The sequence below is a fragment of the Pleurodeles waltl genome, chromosome 10, assembly GCF_031143425.1.
Source record: "Pleurodeles waltl isolate 20211129_DDA chromosome 10, aPleWal1.hap1.20221129, whole genome shotgun sequence".
NCBI lineage: Eukaryota > Metazoa > Chordata > Amphibia > Caudata > Salamandridae > Pleurodeles > Pleurodeles waltl.
Genome location: NC_090449.1, coordinates 1,071,182,896 through 1,071,196,644, shown reverse-complemented (window position 1 = coordinate 1,071,196,644; position 13,749 = coordinate 1,071,182,896). Strand labels below are relative to the sequence as shown.

Below are 13,749 nucleotides of genomic sequence, written 5' to 3'. Positions count from 1 at the left end.
TATCAATGCACCCCACCCCACCCATTTTATATCATCTCCACCATATACAGTATCAATTCAACCTGCCCCTCCATCTCATCTCCACCTGGTGCAGTATCAATGCAACCCATCCCACGCCCTCCATCTCATCTCCACCCCATACAGTATCAATGCAACCCACCCCACTCATTTTATCTCATCCCCACCATATACAGTGTCAATGCAACCTGCCCCTCCCCACCCATTTTACCTCATCTCCACCATATACAGTATCAGTGCAACTCGTCCCTCCATCTCCTCTCCATCCTGTACAGTGTCAATACAACCCACGCCTTCATTTCATCTCCACCATGTACAGTATCAATGCAACACACTCCACCCCTCCAACTCATTTCCACCCTATCCAATTTCAATGCAACCCGCCACACCCTTCGATCTAATCGCCACCTCGTACAGTATCAATGCAAACCACCCCACTCCTCCATCTCATCTCCACCCAGTACAGTATCAAAGCAACCCAACCACTCCTCCATCTCATCGCCACCCAGTACAGTATCAATGCAACCCACCTACCTCCTCCATCTTATCTCCAACCTGTACAGTGCTACTGCAACCCACCCCTCCATCTCAACTCCACCAGTACAACATCAATGCAATTGGCTCCACCCCTTCATCTCATCTCCACCCTGCACAGAATCAATACATTCCACCCCTTCATCTCATCTCTACCCCTACAGTATCAATACAACCCAACCCTCCATCTCATCTCCACCCCCTACAGTATCAATGCAACCCACCCCAACCCCTCCATCTCATCTCCACCCCATACAGTATCAAATTAGCCCACCCCACTACTCCATCTCATCTACACCTGGTACAGTATCATTGCAACCCACCCCACTCCTCCATCTCATCTCGTTCTGGTATAATATAAATTCAGCCCACCCCTCCATCTCATCTCCACCGAGTACAGTATCAATGCAGCCCACACCACTTCTCCATCTCATCTTGTCCCAGTACAGTAGTAATGCTACTACTTGCCTCAGCACCTTGAGACCCTAGCAGGTAAGTAGAGCACTTTATAAATACAATGATTGATTGATTGATTGATTGATGCAACCCACCCCTCCATCACATCTTCACCCGGTACAGTATTAATGCAACCCACCCCTCCATCTCATCTCCACCCTGTACAGTATCAGTGCAACCCACCCACACCTCCATCTCAGCTAAACCCCTTACAGTACAAATGCAACCCACCCCTCCATCTTATCACCACCCTACAGGGTACCAATGCAACCCCCACCCACTCCATCTCATCTCCCCCGTTCAGTATCAATGCAATCCACCCCACTGCTCCATCTCATCTCAAACAAGTACAGTATCAATGCAACCCACCCCACTCCTCCATCTCATCTCCACCTGGTACAGTATCAATGCAACCCACCCACACCTCCATGTCATCTAAACCCCTTACAGTATGACTGCAACCCACCCCTCCATCTTATCACCACCCTACAGGGTACCAATGCAACCCCCACTCACTCCATCTCATCTCCCCCGTTCAGTATCAATGCAATCCACCCCACTGCTCCATCTCATCTCAAACCAGTACAGTATCAATGCAACCCACCCCACTCCTCCATCTCATCTCCACCTGGTACAGTATCAATGCAACCCACCCCACCCCTCTATCTCATCTCATCACCTCATACAGTATCAATGCACCCCCCACCACATCCATCTCACCACTCCTTCTAGTATCAATGCACCCTCCACCACCTCCATCTCATCACCCCATACAGTATCAATGCCATCCACCCCTCCATCTCATCACAACCCTGACAGTAGAAATGCAACCGGCCCCACCCCTCCATCTCACCTCCACAGATACATCATCAATGCAACCCACCCCACTCCTCCATCCCATAGCCATCCTGTACAGTATCAATACAACCCACCCCACCCCTCCATCTCATCTTCACCCCGTACAATAGCATTGCAATCCACCCCTCCCCCTCCATCTGAACTCCACCTCGTACAGCATCAATTCAAACCATTCCAGCCTTCCATCTCATCACCACTCCATACAGTATGAATGCAACCCACCCCACCCATTTTATCTCATCTCACGATATACAGTATCAATTCAACCTGCCCTTCCATCTCATCTTCACCTGGTACAGTATCAATGCAACCCACCCCATGCCCTCCATCTCATCTCCACCCCATACAGTATCAATGAAACCCACCCAACCCCACCTATTTTATCTAATCTCCACCCTATACAGTGTCAATGCAACCTGCCCCTCACCACCCATTTTACCTCATCTCCACCATATACAGTATCAATGCAACCCACCTCTCCATCTCCTCTCCATCCTGTACAGTATCAATACAACCCACGCCTTCATTTAATCTCCACATGTACAGTATCATTGCAACCCACTCCACCCCTCCATCTCATTTCCACCCCATACAATTTCAATGCAACCCGCCACACCCTTTGATCTGATCGCCACCTCGTACAGTATCAATGCAACCCACCCCACTCCTCCATCTCATCTCCACCCAGTACAGTATCAATGCAACCCAACCAATCCTCCAGCTCATCTACACCCAGTACAATATCAATGCAACCCACCTACCTCCTCCATCTTATCTCCAACCTGTTTAGTGCTAATGCAACCCACCCCTCCATCTCAACTCCACCAGTACAGCATCAATGTAATTGGCACCACCCCTCCATCTCATCTACACCCTGTACAGAATCAATGCATCCCACCCCTTCATCTCATCCCAATCCCTACATTATCAATAAAACCCAACCCAACCTGAACCTCCATCCCATCACCACCCCGTACTGTATCAATGCAACACACCCTACGCCCTCCATCTCATCTCCACCCCCTACAGTATCAATGCAACCCACTCCACCCCTCCATCACATCTCCATCCCCTACAGTATCAATACAGCCCACCCTACGCCCTCCATCTCATCTCCACCACTACAGTATCATTGCAACCCACCCCTCCATCACATCTCCATTCCCTACAGTATCATTGCAACCCAAGCCACCCCTCAATCACATCTCCACCCCCTCTAGTATCAATGCAACCCACTGCACGCCCTCCATCTCATTACTACCCCATACAGTATTGATGCAATGCACCCCACCCCTCTCTCTCATCTCCACCAATACACCATCAGTGTAACCCACTCCACCCCCTCCATCTCATCCCACCCTGTACAATATCAGTGCAACCCACCCCACCCATCTCACTTCCACCCCATACAGTACAAAGCAACCCATCCCACTCCTCCATCTCATCTCCACCCCGTACAGTATCAATGCAACCCACCCCACTCCTCCATCTCATTTCAACACAGTACAGTATCAATGCAACCACCCCACTCCTCCATCTCATCTCCACCTGGTACAGTATCAATGCAACCCACCCCACCCTTCTATCTCATCTCATCACCGAAATACAGTATCAATGCACCTCCCACCACCTCCAGCTCACCACCCCATACAGTATCAATGCACCCTCCACCACCTCCATCTCATCATCCCATACAGTATCAATGCAATCCACACCTCCATCTCACCACCACCCCATACAGTATAAATGCAACCTGCCCCACCCCTCCATCTCACCTCCACAGCTACATCATCAATGCAACTTACTCAACTCCTCCATCCCATATCCATCCTCTACAGTATCAATACAACCCACTCCACCCCTCCATCTCATCTTCACCCTGTACAGTAGCATTGCAATCCACCCCTCCCCCTCCATCTGAACTCTACCTCATACAGCATCAATTCAACCCATCTCATCCTTCCATCTCATCACCACTCCATACAGTATCAATGCAACCCCCCATTTTATCTCATCTCCACCATATACAGTATCAATTCAACCTGCTCCTCCATCTCATCTCCACCTGGTACAGTATCAGTGCAACCCATCCCATGCCCTCCATCTCATCTCAACCCCATACAGTATCAATGCAACCCACCCAACCCCACCAATTTTATCTCATCTCCACCATATACAGTATCAATGCAACCCACCCCTCCATCTCCTCTCCATCCTGTACAGTAGCAATACAACCCACGCCTTCATTTAATCTCCACATGTACAGTATCAATGCAACCCACTCCACCCCTCCATCTCATTTCCATCCCATACAATTTCAATGCAACCCGCTACACCCTTCGATCTAATCTCCACCTCGTACAGTATCAATGCAACCCACCCCACTCCTCCATCTCATCTTCACCCAGGACAATATCAATGCAACCCACCCACTCCCCATCTCATCTCCACCCAGTACAGTATCTCTGCAACCCACCCAACTCCTCTATTTTATCTCCATCCTGTACAGTGCTAATGCAACCCACCCCTCCATCTCAACTCCACCGGTACAGCATCAATGCAATTGCCACTACCCCTCCATCTCATCTCCACCCTGTGCAGAATCAACGCATCCCACCCCTTCATCTCATCTCCACCCCTACAGTATCAATACAACCCAACCCTCCATCTCATCACCACCACGTACAGTATCAATGCAACCCACCCCACGCCCTCCATCTTATCTCCACCCCCTACAGTATCCATGCAGCCCACCTCACCCCTCCATCACATCTCCATCCCCTACAGTATCAATGCAACCCACCCCATGCCCTCCATCTCATTACCACCCCATACAGTAGCAATGCAATGCTCCCCCACCCCTCTATCTCATCTCCATTCAACACCCTCCATCTCATCTCCACCCCGTAGAGTATCAATGCAACCCACCCCAACCCCTTTATCTCATCTCCACCCTGTACAATATCAGTGCAACCCACCCCAACCCTTCCACCCCATACAGTATCAAAGCAACCCCCCTCACTCCTCCATCTCATCTACACCTGGTACAGTATCATTGCAACCCACCCCACTCCTCCATCTCATCTCGTCCCGGTATAATATCAATGCGGTCCACCCCTCCATCTCATCTTCACCCAGTACAATATTAATGCAACCCACCCCTCCATCGCATCTCCACCGCATACAGTATCAATGCAGCCCACACCACTTCTCCATCTCATCTTGTCCCGGTACAGTACTAATACAACCCCCCCCTCCATCACATCTTCACCCGGTACAGTATTAGTGCAACCCACGCCTCCATCTCATCTCTACCCTGTACAGTATCAATGCAACCTACCCACACCCCCATCTCATCTAAACCCCTTACAGTATGAATGCAACCCACCCCTCCGTCTTATCACCACCCCACAGAGTAACAATGCAACCCCCACCCACGCCATCTCTTCTCCACCCCGTACACTATCAATGTAACCCACCCCACCTCTCTATCCCATCTCATCTCCCCTAACAGTATCAATGCACCCCTACCACCTCCATTTCACCACCCCATACAGTCTAAATGCACCCTCCATCACCTCCATCTCATCACCCCATACAGTATCAATGCAACCCACCCCTCCATCTCATCACCACCCCACTCAATATCAATGCCACCCACCCCTCCATCTCATCACCACCCTGTCCAGTAGCAATGCAACCCGCCCCACCCCCTCCATCTCATCTCCACAGGTACATCATCAATGCAACCCACCCCACTCCTCCATCTCATCTCCATCCTGTACAGTATCAATACAATCCACCCCATCCCTCCATCTCATCTCCATCCCATACAGTAGCAATGCAATACACCCCTCCCCCTCCATCTGAACTCCACCTCGTACAGTATCAATGCAACTCACTCCAGCCTTCCATCTCATCACCACTCCATACAGTATCAATGCAACACAACCCACCCTACCCCAACCATTTTATCTCATATCCACCTGGTACAGTATCAATATAACCCACCCCATGCCCTCTATCTCATCGCCACCCCATACTGTATCAATCTAACCCACCCCACCCATTTTATCTCATCTCCACCATATACAGTACCAATGCAACCCGCCCCTCCCCACTCATATAACCTCATCTCCACCATATACAATATCAATGCAACCCACCCCACCAATTTTATCTCATCTCCACCATATACAGAATCAATGCAACTTGCCCCTCCATCTCATATCCACACAGTACAGTATCAATGCAACCCACCCCACTCCTCCATCTCATCTCCACCTGGTATAGTATCAATGCAACCCATCCCACCCTTCTATCTCATCTCATCACCGAAATACAGTATCAATGCACCTCCCACCACCTCCATCTCACCACCCCATACAGTATCAATGCACCCTCCACCACCTCCATCTCATCACCCCATACAGTATCAATGCAATCCACCCCTCCATCTCATCTTCACCCCCTACAGTAGCATTGCAATCCACCCACCATCTGAACTCCACCTCGTACAGCATCAATTCAACCCTTTCCAACCTAACATCTTATCACCACTCCATACAGTATCAATGCACCCCACCCCACCCATTTTATATCATCTCCACCATATACAGTATCAATTCAACCTGCCCCTCCATCTCATCTCCACCTGGTGCAGTATCAATGCAACCCATCCCACGCCCTCCATCTCATCGCCACCCCATACTGTATCAATGCAACCCACCCCACCCATTTTATCTCATCTCCACCATATACAGTACCAATGCAACCCGCCCCTCCCCACTCATATAACCTCATCTCCACCATATACAATATCAATGCAACCCACCCCACCAATTTTATCTCATCTCCACCATATACAGAATCAATGCAACTTGCCCCTCCATCTCATATCCACCCAGTACAGTATCAATGCAACCCACACCACCCCTCCATCACATCTCCACTCCATATATTATCAGTATGACCCATTGAACTCCCTTCATCTCATGTCCTTCTAGAGTTCCCAGTGTTTTGCAGAGAAAAATGCTGGCTTTTGTTCCACATTTTAATATTCTGCAAAGGCCGGGGCATGATGCTTAATTAGAACTGTACAGAGAACACTTTATAGTCATTTTCAGCATGTACATCTGTTTTGTTCAGTGATTTTGTCTTATATTTACAGTTGAAAGTATGTGCTAATGGGAAAAATTTGCAGCTTTAAGTAAGTTTCCTAATTTATGTCCGGGACATTAAAATATTGGTGATGTTGTTAAAAAACCACTGGCCATGTGGCAACCCCGCCTCCACCCGTGGAGAATCATTCCAGTAATCTAAAATGGGGCAGAGGAGGCAGAGCAAAGCGGCCTCTGCCTACAAATCAGCCTAAGGAATGAGCAAAGTTCACAGAGGGAGATGCTTACAACATGGGATAGAAGATACCAGAGGTGTGCACACACCCACACAGCCACCCACACACCCTGAACCCAGCCACACTCCCTCCTGCACAGCCCAGCTCACCTGGGCCATGCTACATCCAAGCAGGGTACCCCTTACCCCCTGCATCCTGCAGCTTTACCTCTTTGAATGCTCCTCTGGGGAAAACGGCGAGTCGCTGTCATCTAAGCTCTCGGCCCTGTTTCTTGTGTTGAAAGGGGCCCTAAAACCACAGACAGTGGGAGAGAGTCAGAGAGATGGTCAGTGAGAGAAAAGAAAGTGAAAGAGAGATAGACATATAAATAGCATGAGAGAGAAGGGAAATAAAGAAGAGGTGAGGGAAAGAGAGATATACATTGAAGCACGGCGAGGGAAATGACAGAATGAGAGAATGAAATAGAGTGAGAGAAAGGCACAGAAAGAGGAATAGTTATACTTGAGAAACCGAATATGTGAGGGGGAGGTGAGAGGGCTGCAGAGAGAGATATGGAGTGAGTGGAAGACATAGATAGATAGATAGATAGATAGATAGATAGATAGATAGATAGATAGATAGATAGATAGATAGAGAGGAGAAAGGGGAGGAGAGCGAGAAACAGACAGAGAGAAGAAAAAAGAGAGTGAGAGATGATAGAAAGGGCGTATGTGTAGGAAAGTGCCTCTTTTTGGCATGGTTACCCCCCACCTTTTGACTGGTGCATGATATGATTTTGACTGAAAGTGCACTGGGTTCCTGGTAACCAGGTCCCAGTGCCAGAGTTCTTTGCCAAAACTGTACAGTTGTTTCCCCAACTGGCAAATCCTTTAGCACCCTCTGTAAGTCCCTAGTAAAAGGCACCCCTGGTACCTAGGGCCTGATGTACTAAGGAGAGTCCATTATGGCTGCAGCATGAATTGTGCCACCTTAAGGGACCCCCTCACCAAGCACATGATAAGCTGCCCTTGCAGGCTGCGTGTCTTGGTGAAGACAAAAGTGAAAACACAACATGTCACACATCCCTGTGTGATGCCCCCTACCACTGCATGTAATATTTATAAGACACCCCTAGAGCAGGCCTGACAGCCCTAAGGCAGGTGCTTAATATTACACGTGAGGCCATACCTGCATGAGCAGATATGCCCCTGTGCGGGTCGGTTCCATTACTGCCAGTGCAAGTGACCAGAGAATTAATTTTAAACCATGTACTGGACATTGGTGAAAACAAGTTTCCCAGCTACACGATGGCTTCACTGAAAACAGGGATATTTGGGGTCAAACATCTCAAATTGATAAACCAACAATGATTCCAGTGATGGATTTATCAATACATGCACTCAGAGGGCACCTTAAAGGTGTACCCTGAAAACCTACCAGCCTCCAGTGTGCTTGCTGACAGGTTTCCGCCAGCCTTCCACCCAAGATACTGTTCTGACCTCCTAGGTTGACAGCCCTCTGCCCTCTGGCTTGTCCAGGAAGAGGGTGTAGCAGCCCCTCCCACAGGATGGCCAGCTGATCAGCCTGCCTAAGGTGGCAAGCCTCAATGGGCTGCCGTCTTTGAATGCAGATCTGACTCCACCTCACAGGAGAGGAAGCTGACCCCCTTGTCCAGAGCCCCTTTGGCACCTGCAGAGGCTGGAAAATTAGCTAGTCAGGTAGGCATGCCACCCTCAGGCTAGTGTCACCCCCAAGGTGGGCTAATCCGAGGTGAGCATGATTTTTCAGAGGTAGCCATTTTTGTGATGGCATGCTAGGAATTCTGGAACAGGGTTATTCCCACTTCCCAAAGGAAGTGAGCATATAGAGGGCTTAGTGACCCCAAGGGTCAGTAGTCCATTACTACTGTACACTCCCCTAATGCCCCTAAATTCAGTATTTAGGGGAGCTTCTGGCACCAGAGAAGCAGATCCTGATGACCTAAGAGACCGAGGACACTGAAGAGCTGAAAAAGCAGGGAGGAGAGAAGAAGCAGCTGACCTGGTACCAATCCCGCCGGCCTGTCTGTATACTCATTGAAAACTGCACCAAAGTCGACTTGTCCTGTACCTGTTGACTTCAGAAACCCAGGCGGACTGCCTGCCTTCAATAAAGACCCACGACCCTCTGTGAACAGCAGACCTGTTCTCCTACAAACTACAAAGAAGGGTCTCTGAGGCCCCTGGAACCACTAAAACCTGAAACCTGAAGGCACCACTGCACCTGCCACCTTCAGCCCAAGCTCAAGTGGGCCAACGGTGTCAACAAAGTCCCCCAGCCCTCCAGAGGTTGAGTCCATAGGGGTTTCACCCCTCCTGGACTATCCATGGAAGCCTGCAGCCTCTGCACAAAGGCCCTCTCTAACACAACTGCTTTCGTAAGAAAAACTTGACACCTGAAGACACCTCTGCACCCATTGTGCCTGGGCCGCGGAGAAGAGGACCAAAGGTGCCGCCTGTACCCAAGCATCGTGAGGCCTGAGCCCCACTGTTGGTTCAGCCCGACTGGCTTCCTAGTCAGAGCCTGCAGCTTTTTTCCGCAGGGACTGATCTCCATTGAAACACATTGGGCACCCAACTCTGTTTTGCACCCGGCAAACCCTTGTGTCGCTGGTGATGTACTGATGATGCTACCTTGGACCTTGACCACCACTCACCTTAACTCCTGGTGATTGGTCCTGTCCACTCGTGAGGGAACCCCTGGACTCTTTACACGGTATACCTAGTTATTTATGTGTCACATAAAAAGCAGCTTCCTACAGTATGTCAGAGAGGTGACACGAGGTACAAGTGAAAGAAAGGAAGAGAGCAAAAGAAAACTAGAGAAGAGAAAAACTGAGGAGGGAGACAGCGAGACGGCGAACAATGAACTGAGAGAGATGAAACGAAAAGAGAGAAAGCGTAGCAGCGAGAGTAAGACAGAAGAGAGAGCATAAGAGGGAGTAAAGAGTGAACTCATTGATGCAGGAGGACGCTGCACTCACATCAGGGAGGAGAAGACACTTAAGTCTCGTGGGTTAAGGGACTGCTTCGGGAGGAAGGGTAGACAGAGGGGTGAGGGACGAAGGGTAAACAGAGGGGTGAGGGACGAAGGGTACACATAGGGGTGAGGCGCAGGAGTACGCTCAGGACTGAGGGAGGAAGGGTACACAGAGGGGTGAGGCACAGGAGTACGCTCAGGGCTGAGGGAGGAAGGGTACACGGAGGGATGAGGCACAGGAGTACGCTCAGGGCTCAGGGAGGAAGGGTACACGGAGGGGTGAGGCACAGGAGTACGCTCAGGGCTGAGGGAGGAAGGGTACACGGAGGGGTGTGTCACAGGAGTACGCTCAGGGCTGAGGGAGGAAGGGTACACGGAGGGGTGAGGCACAGGAGTACGCTCAGGACTGAGGGAGGAAGGGTACACGGAGGGGTGAGGCACAGGAGTACGCTCAGGGCTGAGGGAGGAAGGGTACACGGAGGGGTGAGGCACAGGAGTACGCTCAGGACTCAGGGAGGAAGGGTACACGGAGGGGTGAGGCACAGGAGTACGCTCAGGGATCAGGGAGGAAGGGTACACGGAGGGGTGAGGCACAGGAGTACGCTCAGGACTGAGGGAGGAAGGGTACACGGAGGGGTGAGGCACAGGAGTACGCTCAGGGCTGAGGGAGGAAGGGTACACGGAGGGGTGAGGCACAGGAGTACGCTCAGGGCTGAGGGAGGAAGGGTACACGGAGGGGTGAGGCACAGGAGTACGCTCAGGACTGAGGGAGGAAGGGTACACAGAGGGGTGAGGCGCAGGAGTACGCTCAGGGCAGAGGGAGGAAGAGTACACAGAGGGGTGAGGGAGTAAGAGTACACAGAGGGGTGAGGCACAGGAGTACGCTCAGGGCTCAGGGAGGAAGGGTACACAGAGGGGTGAGGCACAGGAGTACGCTCAGGACTGAGGGAGGAAGGGTACACAGAGGGGTGAGGCGCAGGAGTACGCTCAGATCAGAGGGAGGAAGGGTACACGGAGGGGTGAGGCGCAGGAGTACGCTCACGGCTGAGGGAGGAAGAGTACACAGAGGGGTGAGGCACAGGAGTATGCTCAGGGCTGAGGGAGGAAGGGCACACAGAGGGGTGAGGCGCAGGAGTACGCTCAGGGCAGAGGTAGGAAGGGTACACAGAGGGGTGAGGCGCAGGAGTACGCTCAGAGCTGAGGGAGGAAGGGTACACAGAGGGGTGAGGCGCAGGAGTACGCTCAGGGCTGAGGGAGGAAGGGTACACGGAGGGGTGAGGCGCAGGAGTACGCTCAGGGCAGAGGTAGGAAGGGTACACGGAGGGGTGAGGCGCAGGAGTACGCTCAGGGCTCAGGGAGGAAGGGTACACAGAGGGGTGAGGCACACGAGTAAACTCAGGGCTCAGGGAGGAAGGGTACACGGAGGGGTGAGGCACAGGAGTACGCTAAGGACTGAGGGAGGAAGGGTACATGGAGGGGTGAGGTGCAGGAGTACGCTCAGGACTGAGGGAGGAAGGGTACACGGAGGGGTGAGGCGCAGGAGTACGCTCAGGGCTCAGGGAGGAAGGGTACACAGAGGGGTGAGGCACACGAGTACGCTCAGGACTGAGGGAGGAAGGGTACACGGAGGGGTGAGGCGCAGGAGTACGCTCAGGGCAGAGGTAGGAAGGGTACACAGAGGGGTGAGGCGCAGAAGTACGCTCAGGGCTGAGGGAGGAAGGGTACACAGAGGGGTGAGGCGCAGGAGTACGCTCAGGGCAGAGGTAGGAAGGGTACACAGAGGGGTGAGGCGCAGGAGTACGCTCAGGGCTGAGGGAGGAAGAGTACACAGAGGGGTGAGGCGCAGGAGTACGCTCAGGGCAGAGGTAGGAAGGGTACACAGAGGGGTGAGGCGCAGGAGTACGCTCAGGGCTGAGGGAGGAAGAGTACACAGAGGGGTGAGGCGCAGGAGTACGCTCAGGGCTGAGGGAGGAAGGGTACACGGAGGGGTGAGGCACAGGAGTACGCTCAGGACTGAGGGAGGAAGGGTACACGGAGGGGTGAGGCGCAGGAGTACGCTCAGGGCTGAGGGAGGAAGGGCACACAGAGGGGTGAGGCGCAGGAGTACGCTCAGGGCAGAGGTAGGAAGGGTACACAGAGGGGTGAGGCGCAGGAGTACGCTCAGAGCAGAGGGAGGAAGGGTACACAGAGGGTGAGGCGCAGGAGTACGCTCAGGGCTGAGGGAGGAAGGGTACACAGAGGGGTGAAGCACACGAGTAAGCTCAGGGCTCAGGGAGGAAGGGTACACGGAGGGGTGAGGCACAGGAGTACGCTCAGGACTGAGGGAGGAAGGGTACATGGAGGGGTGAGGCGCAGGAGTACGCTCAGGGCAGAGGTAGGAAGGGTACACAGAGGGGTGAGGCGCAAGAGTACGCTCAGGGCTCAGGGAGGAAGGGTACACGGAGGGGTGAGGCACAGGAGTACGCTCAGGGCTGAGGGAGGAAGGGTACACAGAGGGGTGAGGCACAGGAGTACGCTCAGGGCTGAGGGAGGAAGGGTACACGGAGGGGTGAGGCGCAGGAGTACGCTCAGGGCTCAGGGAGGAAGAGTACACAGAGGGGTGAGGCACAGGAGTACGCTCAGGGCTGAGGGAGGAAGGGTACACAGAGGGGTGAGGGAGGAAGAGTACACAGAGGGGTGAGGGAGGAAGAGTACACAGAGGGGTGAGGTGCAGGAGTACGCTCAGGGCTCAGGGAGGAAGGGTACACGGAGGGGTGAGGCGCAGGAGTACGCTCAGGGCTCAGGGAGGAAGAGTACACAGAGGGCTGAGGCACAGGAGTACGCTCAGGGCTGAGGGAGGAAGGGTACACAGAGGGGTGAGGGAGGAAGAGTACACAGAGGGGTGAGGGAGGAAGGGTACACAGAGGGGTGAGGCACAGTAGTACGCTCAGGGCTGAGGGAGGAAGAGTACACGGAGGGGTGAGGCGCAGGAGTACGGTCAGGGCTGAGGGAGGAAGGGTACACGGAGGGGTGAGGTGCAGGAGTACGCTCAGGGCTGAGGGAGGAAGGGTGCACGGAGGGGTGAGGCACAGGAGTACGCTCAGGGCTGAGGGAGGAAGGGTACACGGAGGGGTGAGGCGCAGGAGTACGGTCAGGGCTGAGGGAGGAAGGGTACACGGAGGGGTGAGGCGCAGGAGTACGCTCAGGGCTGAGGGAGGAAGGGTACACGGAGGGGTGAGGCACAGGAGTACGCTCAGGGCTGAGGGAGGAAGGGTACACGGAGGGGTGAGGCACAGGAGTACGCTCAGGGCTGAGGGAGGAAGGGTACACAGAGGGGTGAGGCACAGGAGTACGCTCAGGGCTCAGGGAGGAAGGGTACACGGAGGGGTGAGGCACAGGAGTATGCTCAGGGCAGAGGGAGGAAGAGTACACAGAGGGGCGAGGCACAGGAGTACGCTCAGGGAGTAAGAGTACACAGAGGGGTGAGGGGGGATGGGTACACTAAGGATTCATTAAGGATGGATACAATCATGGCTCCGGGGAAGGGTATA

At 52.8% G+C, this 13,749-nt stretch overlaps 1 protein-coding gene across 6 annotated transcripts in view; it reads right to left on the bottom strand.

Annotated features, from left to right (window-relative positions):
- Positions 1-13,749, bottom strand: part of LOC138262254 (uncharacterized) — a 265,547-nt gene that overhangs the window by 123,975 nt on the left and 127,823 nt on the right. For all 6 annotated transcript variants that reach the window (XM_069212117.1, XM_069212120.1, XM_069212122.1 and 3 more), the window contains exon 10: positions 7,430-7,510. In XM_069212117.1, coding sequence (XP_069068218.1) covers positions 7,430-7,510 — 81 coding nt within the window. The remainder of the gene's footprint in view (positions 1-7,429; positions 7,511-13,749) is intronic.